Source organism: Saccopteryx leptura, chromosome 3 (genome assembly GCF_036850995.1).
Source record: "Saccopteryx leptura isolate mSacLep1 chromosome 3, mSacLep1_pri_phased_curated, whole genome shotgun sequence".
NCBI classification, from domain to species: domain Eukaryota; kingdom Metazoa; phylum Chordata; class Mammalia; order Chiroptera; family Emballonuridae; genus Saccopteryx; species Saccopteryx leptura.
Window position 1 is genome coordinate 229001951 of NC_089505.1, and position 19025 is coordinate 229020975.

General features: G+C 37.5%; 1 protein-coding gene across 7 annotated transcripts in view; it reads right to left on the reverse strand.

Annotated features, from left to right (window-relative positions):
* The window catches only part of GCFC2 (GC-rich sequence DNA-binding factor 2), a 58628-nt gene that overhangs the window by 14045 nt on the left and 25558 nt on the right, over positions 1 to 19025 (reverse strand). For 6 of the 7 annotated variants that reach the window (XM_066377855.1, XM_066377857.1, XM_066377852.1 and 3 more), the window contains 9 exons: positions 17333 to 17519; positions 15571 to 15694; positions 14564 to 14645; positions 13923 to 14035; positions 12958 to 13157; positions 10856 to 11006; positions 7015 to 7136; positions 5095 to 5171; positions 3659 to 3725 (listed from right to left, as the gene is read on the reverse strand). In XM_066377855.1, coding sequence (XP_066233952.1) covers positions 3659 to 3725; positions 5095 to 5171; positions 7015 to 7136; positions 10856 to 11006; positions 12958 to 13157; positions 13923 to 14035; positions 14564 to 14645; positions 15571 to 15694; positions 17333 to 17519 — 1123 coding nt within the window. Of the gene's footprint in view, positions 1 to 3658; positions 3726 to 5094; positions 5172 to 7014; positions 7137 to 10855; positions 11007 to 12957; positions 13158 to 13922; positions 14036 to 14527; positions 14646 to 15570; positions 15695 to 17332; positions 17520 to 19025 lie in introns of those variants that run through there. The other variant, XM_066377858.1, reaches the window with a different exon arrangement.

Genomic DNA, 19025 nt, shown 5'->3' on the forward strand with positions numbered 1-19025 from the left:
CTTGTAAATGATGGTCGAATGAGATATAGTATATGAAATAAAAAGGAAACAAGAAAATGAAAAAAAATACTATTGTATTAAGTGGATCAAAAATTACATAGAATGGAGAGCTGGGGTTGGGGAGAATGCTAATGAGTTAAAAAGCAAAGTAAAAAAGCACACAAAATGGCACAAAGAAAAAATTTGAATACAAAATAAAATAATTTGTTCATGAGGATTGAATGAAAGGAAAAGTAAAAGAGAAGAGAAAAAACTAAGAGAGATGGAGGCAAAAAAAAGAAAGAGTTAACGGTTTTGGAGAGTAACCCTCATAGAGAGAAAGTAAAAGGAAAAGAAAAAAAATGGGAAATGTAACACTTATGGGTAATGTAGTTCAAGATGAAGAGAAAAGAATAAGACAAGCAGAGGATAAATGGATCAAGATGGAAGAATAAAAACAAACATAAGAAAATGAAAGAAACAAAAAAAGTGAAAAAAGTTATAAAGACTGGATTATTCTTGATTTTGAGAGGTTATCTTCTTCCTTTTTCTTTCTTCTCCTTCTTCCTGGTCGGTGACTCTGTACCCCAGACTCTACCTCTGTGTCACGCTTAGGTAGAGATTTGCAGTTGAAGTGTTGCTACGGTGATGTCATATACTAGGCCTCAGTCTTGTTGGTAGTCGGGTTTTGTTAGCATTTGCAGGCTCCAACAATAGGAGAGTCCATTTTCCTGGAGCCTCTCTCCTAGTCTCTCCTTCCTGAATTAGTAGCCTGGTGATCCAGCTATAAGGTTGCCCCTGCCACTGCCTGGAGAGTAAGAGGCTCAAAGAGCTGGCCAATCCCCACTCTATCCCCACTCAGTGCAGGGCTCTGGGTAAGGCTCTGTCAGTTAGAGCCACCAGCGTAACCAGGCAGGGCTGGGAGCCAATTGCTCTCAAGGTGTCTATGAGCCTCCAGGCATGTCCAGTATGCCTCAGCACTCTGTGGGACCACTTCCCAGGCTTTTTGCACTTTGTAACCTGTATTGGCTGGGAAGAAGATGCCCTAGTCACTGCCTGCAAAAACAGGAAGTCTAAAAAGCTGCGAAGTCCCTCTTTTTAGTGCATAGCCCCGAGTATGAAAGCTCTGCCAATCAGAGCCACCAGCTTAAGCAGGTGGGGGGGGGGGGAGGACGTGTTGACTTCTGTCCAGGCTCCTTTCTAAGTTTCCCCAGGTATATCTAGTTAAATTTGCCTTAGTGTTCCGTGGGATTGCTCTCTGAAGGCTTCTTCCTTGTTAAAAAGTCTACAGCCTAGCCTGTCCAATTTCTGCAGTGTTCTCTTAGGTCTGTTCCGTAGAAATGTGTTTTTCACCCTGTATCCATTGACAGGAGGTTGCTCCCGCCCCTACGTGCAGAGCAAGAGGTACCAAAAAATATCACGTTTCTTTTCTTAGATCGCTGAGCTGAGAGAGAAGACCTTGTCAGCCACAGCCCCGTAAGCCAGTTGGGCAGTGAGCAGACTATAGGTTAAGCTAAATTCAGCGACTGGATCCGCAGATCTGCTCCAGAGACTGTCTGCAAGCTGCCTGTGCGCTCCTCCCCCTAGCACTTTCATAGTTTTCCTTCCCCGGATTGTTAGCCTGAATGACTGGCAGAGGCGCCCCACCTGCCGCGAGAGGTCTGGACCTACGGAAGCTCACCCTCGCGCATTCCCCACACGCTGTTGTTGGGGGAGCAGGAATTACACCGAGACTCTGGTTGCAGCCCACGCAGAAGTCTCTGACCCTGCCCCTCTGTCTGGGAACACAGGCGTCCATGCCCAGGACGCTAAGAGGAAACTCTCGCACACTATCCATGCTCGCCGACCAGGATATCGGGGGTAATGAAGGCTGCCATGGGTCCAGTGCCGGCGTTAGTTTGCGTAGGCTGGGCCGCTGCGGGCACACTCTTTCCTTGGCTTGAAGGCCTGTGTTCCAGCCCAGCACTTTCCATGCCTCCTGCCCTCACTTTCTCTCAGTTCCAAGTGAAAGCAGCCCTTACTCAGGTTAGTGAGGAAGGCAGAGTGTTCCGTTCTCTGTCTTATTTCCTTCAGGGTTGATTTTATATTTAGCCACGTTTTCGCCCAATCCTACCTTCAGAGCGTGGGACTTAGACACTCCAGGGATTGTTTTTTGTCTCTAGTTGTAGAAATTGTTGAAATTTTGGGGAGAGGTATCAGGAGCGCTCCTCATGGCACCATTTCTCTCAATAGTTTTTTATACTTTGTCACTGTGATGTTGCTCCCTCTTCCTGGAAAGCCTTTTCCTTACTCAACCACATGACAAGTATGAATTCAGCCTACTGAACCTACTTTTGCTGATGTCACTTATGAACTTCTAATAGTCAACTCCAATAAACAGTTTCAGTCTTTCTCCTAATTATTTTCAGTGGCATTTAACACTGTCTTTTTTGTTTTGTTTTGTTTTTACAGAGACAGAGAGAGTCAGAGAGAGGGATAGACAGACAGAAATGGAGAGATGAGAAGCATCAATCATTAGTTTTTCGTTGAGCGTTGCAACACCTTAGTTGTTCATTCATTGCTTTCTCATATGTGCCTTGACCGCAGGTCTTCAGCAGAGCGAGTAACCTCTTGCTCGAGCCAGCAACTTTGGGTCCAAGCTGGTGAGCTTTTTGCTCAAACCAGATGAGCCCGTGCTCAAGCTGGAGACCTTGGGGCCTCGAAGCTGGGTCCTCTGCATCACAATCCGACGCTCTATCCACTGCGTCACCACCTGGTCATGCACACTGTCTTAATTCTTAAAATCCCTTCAATTAATTCCCCTGATGTTCCTCTCCTGTGCCCATTCTAAGTTTCATTATTCATTCTAAGGCTTCTCTGAAGACTCCACTTTCTCTGCCCACCTCTTATGTCAGTGTTTTCCTAGGTTCTGTCCTTAAAATTCTCGTCATGCTTCACTCAATCTTTCAGAGGTTGTCATTCATGACCATAGCTCCAAATACTAATGTGATAGACTCCCAAACCTCCAGCTCTGACCTGTCTTCTACAATTCGGACTCACATATCCAATTCCCTCTTAGACCTCTATAAGGTATCTTTCGTTCACTATGTCTAAAATAGATCTTACCTTCCCTCTTATCAAACTTGCTCTTCTTCCTGTATCCTCTCTAATGCCCACAAACAATGCCATAAGTTACTGGGCTGCTCAAGTCAGACACTTGACTAGCACTCTACATTCTTCACATGTTATTAATTGGTCATCAAGTCCTTTCAATGGTTCAGTCTAAGTATCTTCTGAACAAACCCTCTCCTTACCATCTTTATAACCACTGACTTTACACTTTATCTTTTAGACTAGGTTTGTGGGTTAAATCCCCTTTACTGCCCGTTTTTGTAGAGCTAGTGAATTAAGAATGGTTTTTATATTTTTAAATGATTGAAAAAAATAGAAGAAAATTTTGTGAAGTGAAAATTATATGATATTTAAATTTCAGTGTTCATAAGTTTTATTGAAACACAGCCAGGCTCATCTGTTTATGAACTATCTTTGACTGTTTCTGCACTATAGTGGCAGAGCTGAGTAGTTCAACAGACACTGTATGGCCAAAAATATTCTGTTCCTTTACAAAAGTCTGTTGATATCCACTTTATAATAAACTTGATTTAAAAGAAAAAAATTACTTTTGCAGTTCTCTGCTTACCTTTAGAGCTGACCAAAATTGTCTCTCTTGGAACTTTGACTGTGGCGATGCTTTGTTCTCTACAGCACTGATTTGAAATGAAAGAAAAAGGAGACAAGACAAACAGTTGTTAATCTTTCAGAACCAGAGTATAAATATAAAAAACTGAGTTTTTTTAATCACCAAACTGAGCCTTAATGGAATACAAATGGAGGTGCTCTAATAATATCAAAGTTACAAATACATACAAACTTTGACTCAACAAACCTATTTTGGGGGATGCCCTCTGAAGATATATATACTTGCACATGTAAAAGTATGTTTATAAAATTATTCAGAACATTGTTGGCAATAGTTTATCACTTACATGGCTATTGGTTGCAGTGTATTTATAAGAGAGCATATTATGCAATTTAAAAAATGAGGAAACTACTTAACTGATGACAGACTATATAAAGATTTCAAAGATGTACTAAGTCAAAAGAGTAAGGTACAAAACAACGTACATTTACCATATACATCCTTAGCTACAGAAAGGGGGTGATAATAAGATGACAGCATATATAAGGATTTAATTCTAATTGCATAAAAAGATTCTGGAAAGGTAAATAAAATTACTAACTGATTATTATTGCATGAATTTATGTATAAATACATAGCTGAGTAAGGTAAAAACTAGGTGAGTAGAGGTCAGGAGTGAGAGGGAGTTAAGATTTTTCATTTTAAATAAAGTTTTTAAAAGGTACACTCATGTGAATATAACACCTGTCTAAAACATTAGAAAACAAATCTTAACAAAGCAGAATTTTTAGAGATATCTTTTTTTGATTCCAATCGACCAGAAAGCTTAGAAGTGCCTTTTCTTTCCACAAAGCTCTTCCATCCTGTGAGTACTTGCTGGGTAGCTTCAGTTCATGATCCATTACTAAAATGATGTCTTAGCAAATGTATGAACATGCATAAATACTACTTGTTTCATAATCTAAATGGAATACAGAATTCATAGATGCAGTCTGTGGTTCCCCAGTGATGTTAAGGCCTTTGCTGTGCTTTCTCCATGCCAGGCACTGTTCTAAGCACTCTTCATCCTCACACATCCTTTGGAGTAGGCATTAATTTAATGTTCTATTTTACATTTGAGGACACAGAAAGGCCCAAGGTCATTTCCTGGTAATGGGGTGAATCTGGGCTCTAGAATCTGTGCTTTTAATTACACTGCTAGGCTACCTGTCATGTTCTTAAGAATAAAATTTTAAAAAAGCCCTATGATCATGTACCAAGCATCATAGATGGTACATAGAAGGTGACTGAGAAATATTTGTTGAAATCTCAATTTGCATCTTAATGGGTATATGAATATTACAAAAATACTTAACATAATGTCTTTTGTATTACATTTTTATGTCTGTATTATGTGATTAGCTAGTTCATACAATCTAGAAATTAACAGCCCTTACCTTTTTGGATACAAAGGAATAAAAACATCATCTTCTATTGCTTTCTTCATTCTTGAAACAATGGATTTAAGTAAATCCTATTATTTAAAAATTTTAAAAGCATCAGTGGTAGTCATAGGTCAAAATATATTTACTAAAAGAAGTAATTTATTTGGTACACACACAGAATAAGCTGTCTAATATCAATTAGGTACAAGAGAACTTTATTCATCAATGTTATTGCATAGCACATTACCAGGGCTGTTCTAGGGAAGGCACTGTGGTCAGTGAGATGAACTTGAGGTTTAAAGTAAGACTAACAAAGGTTCAAATGCTAGTTCAAACTCAAGGTATTACTGGGAACAAGTGTTTGAGACTATTTGTTCATCTGTACAACAAAACTATCACCTATTTTTTATAGGACTGCTGGGACTAAGTAGGATGACATAATTATAAGGCCTAAAAGAGTACCTAGCATTTAGCAGGAGTTATATAAATGTTGAGTTCTCCACTTCTCACTTCCTGTTTTAAACAATAGTTTATGTACATCTTATTTCTTCTAAGGTTACATGCTTCTTGAAGGCAGACTCATTACGGAACTCCTCTTCTCCCTCTAATAAAACTCCCTCTTTTATGATAACAATATAAATCTGACATGCCTTCTTGCTTTTCACCACTTTGAGTATTCTACTCTGGGTGCTCTCCAGTTTATCAATCTCTTAGTTTCCTTAAAGCTCCACATAAAATTCATTTACTCATTTAACATGAGTATAAAACATTTTCATAAACAGAAGGAATGATAAAAAACAGAGTACTACAATAAGAGAAAAATTCAACAGACTCTCACAAAGGCCTCTAAAAAAGTTCCTCATCATGTTTTATTTTTAGTAAAACTCAATTCTAAATCATAGTACAATGAGAATCTTTTCCTATTGAACTCTGAATCCTTTTTTTTTTTTTTTTTTGAAAGAGATAGAGTGTCAGAGAGAGGGACAGATAGGGACAGGAAAGGAGAGAGACAAGAAGCATCAGTTCTTCATTGCAGCACCTAAGTTGTTCATTGATTGCTTTCTCATATGTGCCTTGATGGGGGGGAGGGGGAGTGACAGCAGAGTCAGTGACCCCTTGCTCAATTAAGTGAGCTTGGGCTCAAGCCAGCAACCTTGGGCTTCAAGCCAGTGACCTTTGGGCTCAAGTTAGTGACCATGGGCTCATGTCTATGATCCCATGCTCAAGCTAGTGATCCTGCGCTCAAGCTGGTAAGCCTGTACTCAAGCCTGAGACCTTGGGGTTTCGAACCTGGATCCTCCACATTCCCAGTCTGACACTCTATCCACTGCAACACTACATGGTCAGGCTGAACTCATGACACTGCATGGTCAGGCTGACCTCTGATTTCTTAAAGAGATCACTGCTCCTTTGCAGATTACAAATAATTAGTTAATATAATGAATGTTAGATTAATTTTAAAATTATTATTAAAGCAAGGTCATAATATCACTAGATTTTGCCAGAACAAAGGTAACGAGATTCTTTATTTTTTTGGAAGGAATGAATTTGCACTAGTTCATTTATAGCTATTCATCTCTGCAGGGCCAATGTACAGTCACAAATCAGGACGGGAAGCTGGACACTGCGAATACCAATCGGACCACTGAACAGAGAAATAGCTAGTAAGAATGATCTTGGCCTGTGTGTATTCTGTAAAAAGATTACTATTTCTTTTTAAATATTCAGGAATACCAGAGCGTATTCTTTCATCTTGTTATTACAAACAGAAAAAAAGGGCAATTCTAGTTTCTATAAATCAGAACTAAATGCATTTTCCCCCAAATAAGTTTTTGATAATTACTTTATGTGCATCTTCTATAAACAAAGATTTATAATGAAATTATACTGATATAACTAAATAAAGGAATTTATAACTCTGGAAATGATTACCTGTTTGCCTTTACTAACTTCACTCTCACAAGTGGAATGTTCTTCAAGAATCATTCTGCAGTGTGTTATTAAACTTGTTGTCTGTGAGGTCGACAAGGGATCCCATATGAATTCCACAAAGTCTGAAACAAACATTTCAGTAGTGCACAATTATTTACTCAATTGCTTTGTTTGTTACCTATAAACAACCAAAGCTTTTTAACAAAAAATACATCCTTCCTTTTGTGGTTAAAATCCACACCGATCATCACCATTACATATTTGCATATATCCTCAATTTCTTTATCCTACTGGGCTTGTTGAACTTGTCTGGCTAAACCACCCCATGTTAAATCCACCTTGTCATTGAGACTGTAGCTGCAATCATGCAGTTAAAATGTGGCTGGGAACAACTACACCTTAAATTCATCACCATGAAACTCTACTGAATGCTGAATGTTGCCAGCAATCCTCCCTTCTCCTCTAGAGGATTATTTCCTGTCTTCTTCCTTCTTGCTTATGGAGTTAAGAAGAGTCAAGTCCAAAGTTAATGGACTTGACGTTTCTAGAAGACTGTTTCTTACCATCTCTCTTCTCCCCTTTCTCATTCTCAGCAGCTTACTTACTAATTTGATGAGAAAATAGAATATGGCAGAGAGAAGCTCCATAAGCAGACACTACAGCATCAAGACACCTACCTGTGTGTGTGCCCACACATTCTAACTTGGCTTCCATTCTGGTGGATGAAGCACTCACGCTCCTCATTAAGGGTAACTGCATTTGTGCAAAAGATACCAGCCCCTCTGTCTTACTCGAAGATCTGCTCTGGAACTCTCTGTGCTCTCACTCTGGTATTGTATCACTTCTACTGGACCTTTCCCATCAGCCTACAAACAACTATTTCTTATTTCAAAAATAATTACTCTCTTGTCCTGACTTTCTCCTTCAGTACTGAAGTATTTCTTTCCTTAATTTAAAAACAAAATTTAAAAAAATTGTCTAAGCTTCCTATCGCTAATTTCTCTCTTCCCATTAACTTTTGAATTCACTTCAGTTAGGCCTTATCACTAACCACTCTAAGGAAACTACTCAAGTCACAGATACCCTTTACATGGCAAAATCTGATGTCTGAGTCTAGTGCTCATCTGACTGACTTATCAGCAACAACTACAACAGTTGATCATCCCTCTAGAAACACTTTCTTGACCTGGTTTCCAGGATACCTCTCCTGGTTTCCCACCTGCCTCTCTTCTCTCCTTGCTGGCTGCTTGTCATCTCTTTGATTTTATAAATAATGGGGTACTTCAGGACTCGGGCCACTTTCTCTTTCCTATCTATATCTATACCCTTAGTATTTAAAGTCAGTTTTGTGGCTTTAAACACCATCTATGTGTTCATAAATCAAATCTGTATCTCCTCTCTGGACCTCTCCATAGTCAACAGCTGACATATCCACTTGCCTGATAGGCATCTCAAACTCAAGACACGCCAAACTGAGCTCCTGATATACCTCCCACCCTAAATATGCTCCTCTCAGTCTTTCCCACTTCAGAAAATGGCAGCAAAAAACAGGAGTCATTCTTGATTCTTCTCCCTTGCTCCACAACCAATGCACTAGCAAATTCTGTCAGTACTACCCTTGGAATATATACAGAATTCAACCACTTTTTGGCACCTCCACTTTTAACATCCTAGCCAAGCCACTATCTTCTGTTGCTTGAATTACTGGTTTGCATACTGTTCTTTCTTAACACAGTAACGGGAATGATTCTATTAAATGTTAAGAGTATATCATGTCACTTCTCTGCTCAAAACTCTCCAAATGCTTCTCTTTCACTTAGAGTACAAGATATAGTCCTTACAAATGATTATAAGGCCCCTATGATGCAGCATCTGCCATTCTTGCTCACTCTTGTTACTCTCCCCCTTGCTCACTCCACTATAGCTGCACTGACCTAAGGGCTGTCTGTCAAGAAAATCAGGCTAGCTCCCACCTCACAGTGGTATGCCTAACTCAGTTCCTAGAAGAGATGTCCACACTGAATACTGAAAGATGAAGAGGAGTTAGCCAAATGAAAGAGGTGGGCTTGGCGGTAAATAGATGGCAAACACATAATGTGAATGTCTAAGAGAGGACACCTAATGGGCAGGGGAGGTGGGCTGAGAAGGAGTAGAGCTTAGCAAGCAAGAGATGGGGCTAGAGAATTACAGAGATGTGATTCTGAAAAGCCTAGAAAGCTGGGTTAGAGTTTAGACTTCATCCTTCAGGTTGTTAATCACAGAGTTTTAAACGAGGTAAGACAGAATCAGACTCACATTTTAGACGTATCACTAAGGTTACAATATAGGAAATGGGTCAGAAAAAGAAAAACAATAACAAACTTGGCCACTATAAAGAGGTAAGGAAGAGGAAAAATTGTATGACTTGCAGGATCCAGTTTGAATACGTGGATAGGGGGAGGTGCCACTTTCTAGATAGAGAGTAAGAGAGGAGCAGGTCTACAGCAAAGATGACAAGTGTGGCTTTGCATGTGGAGTCTGAGCTGCCGGTGAGACCTAAGTGGATGAGTTCAGAGGTACTGAATAAGGGAGATCTGGTGCGCTAAGAGATCTGGAGTTGCTCTTCCAGGGCTTTCGGATTTAAAATAATGAAGAGCAGCACAAGCCAAAAGAACTGTTTGTGATGATGGAAAAAACATTTCTTCACTATCTAATATGACAGCTCAAAACTTCATATGTCTCTTGAGCATTTAAAATGTGGCCAGTATGACTTAGAAACTGAATTTACCTTGACTTAGTTGAAATGTATATTCTAATAGGCACATTAGTTAGTGGTTACCATATTGGACACCACAGATATAAATGGCACTAAAAGAGAGTGTGAAATCACCCAGGGAGCTCATGAGAAGAATGAAGAAAGTCCAGAACTGGACTTGAGAATAAATACACAACATTAATTTCCCATAATGCTTAGTTGATGGACTGTTTAAGTGTAAGCAAAGTATTTGGGGCTTTTAAAAGAATACTCAAGTGAGTCACACATTATATGCTATAGTTAACACAGTTAGTTAAAAGTAGTAACTTTCTAATATACCTTATGATTGCACAGCAAGTTACACTGAGAAAAATCTTTCAAGTTTAGTCAAGTTAGCTGAGAAGCAATAGAAAGCTGGCTGCTTCAACTTTTAAGAGTTCACAGACTTTGCTGTTAGAATCCAGGCTCAGTGACAGAGATCCTTCATCAGTACGATTTCCGGTGGAACAAGAGGCTGCATAAGCAGCAATGCTAAGTACTTCTAACTGCCAGTGGCAGATGTGAGGGAAATGCACTAATGCCTTTTTTTAAAAAAAGAAGAAATAACAAGGAGAACCATAAGGGGACAAGTGAAGGAAAAGAAAAAAAATACATGTAGTAGAAGTGTACCGCTAATAAATGACTAGGAGCTATATTAGCAATGCCAACCTCACAAACGGTAAAGGCCAGAGATTATCAAGTTAGACAGCAAATCAAAAGCACAAACATTTTTAATGCTTAAATTATGACATCTATTGATTTTTACTGCATATTACATTTCCTTGTATTCAAAAACTTCTGTCAAATTTCATTTATTGATTTTAGAATAAGAGATGAGAGGGAGAGAGAGAGAGAGAGAAATAAGACAGAAACATCGATAAGTTCCAGTGTGTGTCCTGACAGGGGATCAAACCTACAACCTTTGCATAACAAAACGCTGCTCTAATCAACCAAGCTATTCGCTCATGGCCTAATACTTCACAGAAAAAAACTGCAACATAACAGAAAGTAATGATCTTATATTATGTTCCAGAGCCTTTTAATTACATCAAGATTACAAAGCAGTACCTGTAAGTTGAGGAATAATTGTTTTGTTGATAACAGTAGACAAGATTTTCTTATCAGAACTATCCTCCTTCTCTGAATCTTCCACGCTGTTATCCATAAATTCTTCTATAGATATGAACCATGACATCTGTTTTAAACCTATGGAATCAAACTTACAAATAAAATGATCAAAATTATAAACCAATTCTTAAACATTAGTTTATTATTAAATGGCTAACTTTCTCAGTAACCACCAGTTTTCTAAGAAATAACTCCATAATTTAAGTCCATATATACAGCACTAGAACACCGAGGCCTGGATGACATGACTAAGACAGGATGTCTATGCAATATGCATCCATTTCTATGATAATACTCTAAAACTGCCTACTGCTGTTCACAGCTGACAATTTAAGTACTGTTAGAAGCAGAATATCCAGTAAATTTGTAAGAATAGCACACATTAAGTGTCGTTTATAAAAAATTATTTGCCTTACACAAAATTCACTGCTGTCTCCATTTCTCATAGGTACAAATGTGTATACTGCATGCAATTTAGCTTCTAGTCAAATAGCAAATGGCCAATTATTATCTGTTGAATGAATGAATGAACAGATGTCTACTGGGCACAACAGAGTACTCCATTCAGTTTGAATGGTTAACAACTAGGCTGCTCTCCCACCAACTACTTACTACTTTCTTAGAGCCAAGCTTGGTTCCTGTACCATGAAGACTGTATGGCCTTGAACCTAGTGCAGAGCTAACATCCATGCATGACTGGGTGGAGAAAGAGAAAAGGACATGGCTCCATCCTTTGCGTTGTTCCATCTTTACCTTCAGCCCTCCTCTCTTCCTAGAATTTCATTATTTCATTTCTGTTTGTTCACTCAGCATATCTAGATGAACATTCTGTTAACTTTTCATTACCTATAAAAGTGAAACTTACTTCAAAACCCTTTCTCTCTCTGAAAAGTCCCCATTTCTATTAATGGAACTACCATTGTTCTAATAACCCAGAATCCAAACACCGGGGTCACCTTTGGATGTGGGGTATTAGGTTTATTCTTAGCATTTTACTGATACTTGCCTTATCATACCTCTTGCAATCTACTCTTATTTCTCTTTCCATTGTCACTATCACCCCACGTAAGGAATTCATCACCTTGGACTTGGGCTACAGCAAATCCCTCCAATATATAACTCCACCTTCATCTTCCTTCCCTCTAAGTTAGCTTACTGCTAGTTTCCTAAAACATTACTTTCATCATGTCACTTTTTATTTACCAAAACAAGTTCCTATTTCTTAATTTAGGATTTGAACATGTGTGTAGTGTCTAGCTCCTGAACTCTATTTCTCTATGCACCTTTATAAAATACTCTTTTTTTCTCTCTCCCCTCCTTTTTACATTCTATATACCTTTACAGTCACCATTAAAATTCCTCCTCCTACTCAATGCAGCAGCTTTACTAATCAACTATTCCTAACATGTAATTTGCACCTTCAGAACTCCTGGTACGTATTTCAATTTCCCAATACTGTAAAATTCTGAAAACCTAATACTACCCTTACTTTTTGAGTTATCTTAAACATATAAAAAAATAAGCTTTAAAAAAGTATTACCTTTACTGGTGTTTAGTGCCACTCAGTCTTAAAGTGCAAACCAAGAAAAGACGAATGCAGACTATTATTCCAAAGCCCTACTCTACCGGTCAAGTATTTTATTTATGAAGTAGTGGAGGAGACAGACAGACAGACTCCGGCGCCCGACCGGGATCCACCTGGCATACCCAATAGGGGACGGTGCTCGGCCCCTCTGGGGTGTTGCTCCATTGCAATCGGACCCATTCTAGCACCTGAGGCGGAGGCCATGGAGCCATCCTCAGCACCCAGGCCAACTTTGCTCCAATGGAGCCTTGGCTGTGGGAGGGGAAGAGAGAGATAGAGAGGAAGGAGAAGGAGAAGGGTAAAGAAGCAGATGGGCACTTCTCCTGTGTGTCCTGGTCGGGAATCAAACCTGGGACTTCTAGGTGAAATACTGTATTTTAAAACTAACCTGCTAACAAGGAAACTTAAGTAGCTAATGTGATCAGAATTATTTTTTTCACATGTTAAGCTTAAATACCTTCAGAGGATTCCAATCAATCAATTGGACTCGTATTAGGGGATTTAAAAGCTTCGGTATGCAAAAACCAATGAAAGCTTTGTAATAAGAATTAGGAAACTTTTCTCGCCATTGTTGAAATTTTAACAAAATATTCCGGACATTACAAAAATCATCATGCACATCTTCAAAAATCTTCTTATGATCCTGTAAAATGTCACCTGTGAACAAAATGAGTGTTTGTTATTGTGCAGTTTAAGTGTGCTTTCTATAAATACATTCGTACATAACTATGTAATCAAGTGAGTTGAAAACTTTCCTTTGATGTTAACATACAAATTAGTTTTTATTAAAAAATCACCTTAGTAATAGGACTGACACTAATAAAATCTACCATTTATTAAGCCCCTGTATGCCAAAACATTACAAATATATTATCTCATTTCATAACTATTTTCCCTGAAACATAGGTGTTCCTAGCCTACCTATTTACAAGTAATAAACAAGCAAACAAACAACATCAGGTTTGGGGGGGGGGGGGTCAAGAAGTCTGTACAAGATTGCACAGAATAGAGACCCTCTTCAAACCATCTGACTGACATGATATGAAGCCCACAACTCTTTCAACTGTGCATATCTTACCTTCTCATAATGCTACTATGATTCTACTATATTTTTTAAATTAAAAATAATATAGAAAGTATATAGTGGAGAAATGAAACCAAAAATGTTCATGATTCCTTTAGAACAGATGAGAAAGGCAGAGGGAAAAAGAACTATAAAGGTATAGTAATACCCACAATGCTCCTCCATTTCATCCCTTTTTGTAGAGGTAGAAAAAGTCTTAAAGGAATAAAAGTGTTCTTTTTCTCCTGAAATTTCCCACCTATTTTATATAGCTTATGTATTTAAGGACAAACACTGCAAAGCAATTCCCACCATTTCAATACTTCAAATAAAGATACATTAGAAACTTGGTGATTGACCTTGGCTTTTCTGGAAGTCAATCATGTCTACTGAAGATAGTTCGTCGTCACTAGATGTCCCTTCCTGATGATCACAGTTCTCAGAAAGTGCCCTTGCTTGTCTTCTTCGTGCTCTGTATTTTGCAACACAAAAGATTAAAATCAAATAGCTTCTGCTGAAAGTAAATGCTTCACAACAGAAGTCATAATTGATTTAAAATGTCCAGAAATACAGCATTATATCAGCGCACAATTTTATGTTCATATTTTCAACATTTTTAGCTTCATTAATCTTAACTGGTGATACTCTTTTTTCTTATAAGTCATTCCTACTGAGGACATTAGCATAGGCTACCAAGATTTTGAAGAATGGGTAACAATATAGGTAGGACTGGCTTCTACTTAGCAGCAGTTCCCAGTCTAGTAAATGCCATCTGACCTACTACTTCCGACTGATCCAAACACACCAGTGTGTCTTTAAATCCTGGGACTGAGGGTTTAACTTATATATAGTGAAGACTGCTAAACTATATCCTGGTTTTATATTATTCTCACAAGTTAATTTGTGAGGTTATGGTTAATTATACCATATAAGTAATTATATTTAGGTAGTGAAAAGTACTTGCTCAATGATGCTGTAAGTTTTCATTTTATATTGCTACCTTCGAGATTCAAGTTCTTCTAAAATCCGTTGAGTGTTTTCATCTATAGCCAAGCTTTCATTTGCTGATGTCTCAGCTTTGCCTGTTTTCAAAAGAAATCAAGTGAAACACTTTGAAAACAAGTTTATCTTGGGTGTATATACATATAGACATATATAAACACAGATATATAATATGTTTAAATTCAATATTTCATCATGCAATGAAATTGCAATGTTAATTCCCTATCACAATGTTAATAGACATTGAATTTGCAAGCCTAAGAAAATGTATCTTGGCCAGGGAATATAGTTTAGCACTTGAAGACTAACAAAATTCTACTACTAAGTTTCTTTGTCTCCTATTCTTATTTAGTATTCTGACAGTTTTCTTTGTCCCTGTAGCTAAATACTAGATACATTTGCAATAACCAATGTTATTCGTATAATTTCCTATTTTAGTGTGTACCATAATACATGACCAATGAAATGTTATGTGTTTGAAAGTCATTGGTTTTGTTCTTATCACCTATGATGATGGTCTCTCATCACTTTCACCATCCTGACAGTAATATATTAAACCAGTATGAGAACTAAAAGGTAGCATTCTAATCTTACAAAATGAGATTTTACAGATGATTCTACACTGAAATCAACAAGAATTTCTTTAACCTCTATAACAAATTTGTGGAAGGACCATGAAAACTTGATAAAGTTAGATTTCTGACAGTCTATGAATTTATGTTGTCATATAAAAAGTCAATAAACAGCCATACAACTATTTCTGTAATAAATATTTAAGTATTTAGAAGTTAGAATTTTTATTTATTTATTTTTTAGTTTTAGATTTAATTTAGGATATTTTAAAGGCGCTAGCTCTAAAAATTTTGGGATTTTTACTAAGAAGTGGGTTAAGTTAGTAGGAAAATACACAAAAGGCATTTTTTAATACAGGAATAAAAATACTGTTATTTTCCGGGTGATAATTTAGCTTAAATATAAATCATACTGAAGAGGAAAAACACTAACGTGACAACTGCTGTAAATACGTTGATTCGTGTTTTAATTCATCTTGCCTGCGTTGCATAAAGGTCATGGCTTGTTTTAAAAGGAGTGCATGCATGGATGATTCTATTTCTTGAATGTTGATAATCTGAAATACATATATAAGTAACATTTTGTGGGTCATCAATAATAAATAATACAATGTATTTATGTATTAGTATGTATATATGCTCAATTCTCAAAGTATAAAGAAACACTTTTATACTATCACATCTCAACTCAAAAACAATGCTGCGAGAAGTAGACCTAACCACCAATATTTTCAATATTAATAATAACCAGACAATCCATTTACTATCCTAAAAACAGCTATAAATATTATGAACAATGAAAATAAATGGGTTGAAGTCAGGACAATGGATAGAAAGTCAGAGTGGACAGATAAAGAGGACTCTTCTTTGAGAAACAAGAAGAGGAAGTGATGGATGCAGCCATTTTTTATAGGCTAAGGGAGCAGACTGGGGTGGGAGGCGCTTGAGGAAACTGGTAAAAGTATAAAAAGTGGAGAATGGAAGAGACCTAACTAGACCAGTAGAATGCTGTTAGGCAGAAATGAGTGATTAATTGAAACTGGCATTATTCTATCTTTGTGGTAACTTTCCCCATTCCAATGATGTTCTATAGCTGCTGCTAGATACAGCAATGTGTAGGCCTGCAAGACTTTGACAGTGTAATTCTTTAAGGATAAATGAAGAAAATTACATTGTAACAGATACATCAGAAAGTCACCACAAAGTGATTTTAAAAGGTAGTCAACTTACAACAATAGCAAAAAAAGAAAGTAATACAGAAAGTATATTTCTACAATGATAAAAAAAAAAGAAAAAAAAGGAACTCAACACCCTAATGTATACTTAGAATGTGAACTTCCCATCCCCCCCGAAACTGGTCCTGGCTGGGTAACTCAGTTGTTAGAGTGATGCCCCAATAAATCAAGGTTGTGGGTTTGATCCCTTGTCAGGGGAAGCAACCAATGAATGAACTGAGTGGAACAACACACTGATCTCTCTCAAATCAATCAACAAATTTTATTTTATTTTTTTCAATCAATAAATTTTTAAAAACTCAGAAACTATAAATTATAGGAAAAATGATTCAGAAATCTGATTAACACGAAATTTCAAAACATGTGAATATAGAAAAACCATACAAACAATACCAGAAGACAAAACAAACTGGAAAGTCTACGTATGTCAAATAGGATCAAGGATCAGTAAAAAACTGTTCATAATCTATAGAAATAACCCTAAGAAAAACAGAAAAACAATCCCCACTATGAACCAAAAAGATACATGGGCAATGAAGGAAAATAATACAAAAGGAGAAAAATTACATGTGCTAACAAAAAAAAGTTTGTCTGAAATTAGATTAAATATATGAAAACAATAACCTTTTCTAAATGTAATAAACTAAAAATAAAACAAGATATTTCTGGAGGGTAGTTTAGCAATATTGCATGAGCCTTAAAAATATCTAGACCCTTTGACTTAATTCACTTCCTAGGAATTTTTTTTAAACATCAGTTTAACACAAAAATTTATGCAGAAAACTTTATAATACCATAAGTATCCAATGTTTAGGGAATGTTTAGTATCACAGGATATAAAAATGTGCAGGAAAAACACGACAGGAAAGTATTCAGTTGTGAGATTTGGGATTTTTGTCAATCACATGGTAAGGGAATTTTTCTATAAAGTAAACAACATAAATTTTTATAGCCATGTACCTTTTCATTAAGACAGTCAATTAAATTTTCCACATAAATTTTCATGCTTTTATAGAACTTAAAACTCAGAGCTTGATTTGATGAGTTCTCTAGGTTCTGGACGGCATTCTCTGAGCTCTTGACATCTTCTATATATTTTTCATATTCCCGCAGGTGTGAGCGGTGAGTATCTTGTAGTAATGTTAATCTATGAATAAAGATAAATAAAAATGGACTTTTCATACTTTCATTTCTACTATAGTCAGTAGCAGCTGATGAAAGTTTTTTCAAAGCCACCTTACAGAGACCACCAAGGAAACTGACAGCCACATAAACCTGGGCGCAGAGACTTGCTAAGCATAGGAGAGCAGCACAAAGAAAGCAGTCTCAAAGGGAAAGGGATAAGTTTTAGGGGCTCAAGTTAATCATAGGGTAGTTTCAGTCCTTTACTACATTTCCTTTTGCATAAAATTGAGTAATATGCAATACTAGATGTAATAGCTTTAATTCTAGCTCTTTTCTTCCAACTAAAGAAGAATTTCAAAAGGACAGTAAATGTTAAATTGTTACAAAAATAATCCTGAATTAAGGCAATCTCACAATTTAAAATCACTACTGAAAAGCATGATGTACAACTAAAGTTGGAGAACTTTCCTGTAAAGTCCAAGTAAGGATTTTAGGTTCTGAAGGCTAGATGGTTGCTGTTGCAACTACTAAATTTTGTGTTGTGGCACAAAAACAAATAAATGCACCAGCATGGTTGATGCTAATAAAACTTTATTTACAAAAACAGGCAGAGTGGGTAGTTTACCTATGCCTATACAAAGATTAACCTATACACAGATAACCTAATATTTAAAAACTGGTACAAGCCCTGGCCAGGTAGCTCAGCTGGTGAGAGCATTGTCCCCGATATGCCAAGGTAGCAGGTTTGATCCTTGGTCAGGGCACATACAGAAGCAACCAATAAACACACAACTAAATGGAACAATAAATTGATGTTTTATCTCTCTCTCTTTTTCTCTCCCTTCCTCTCTTTCTCTAATCAATAAATAAATTTTTAAAGACTTAAAATTTTCTTTCCTTTTCTTCATTCTTTTTCTTTGTTCCTCTGATTTGATAATTTCAAATGACCAAGTCTTTGAGATCACTGCTTCTAGCTTTTGCTTGATCAAGTCTGTACTGATCACCTCTACTAACTTTTCAGTTCAGTTACTGTATTCTCTGTATTCTTCATCTCCAAGATCTCTGGTTCTTTTTATACTTTCTCAGTTGATATGCTAATTTTGTTCATGTATTATTTTCCTGAATTCACTTAGTTGTTTGTGTTCTCTTGGAGCACACTGAGTTCCTTTAAAAGAATTAGTCTAAGTTCAGCCCTGGCCTGTTGGCTCAGTGGTAGAGCGTCAGCCTGGCATGCAGGAGTCCTGGGTTCGATTCCCAGCCAGGGCACACAGGGAAAAGTGCCCATCTGCTTCTCCACCCCTCCCCCTCTCCTTCCTCTCTGTCTCTCTCTTCCCCTCCCACAGCCAAGGCTCCATTGGAGCAAAGTTGGCCCCGGGCACTGAGGATGGCTCTGTGGCCTCTGCCTCAGGCACTAGAATGGCTCTGGTTGCAACAGAGCAACGCCCCAGATGGGCAGAGCATCACCCCCTGGTGGGCATGCCAGGTGGATCCTGGTCAGGCGCATGCAGGAGTCTGTCTGCCTCCCCGT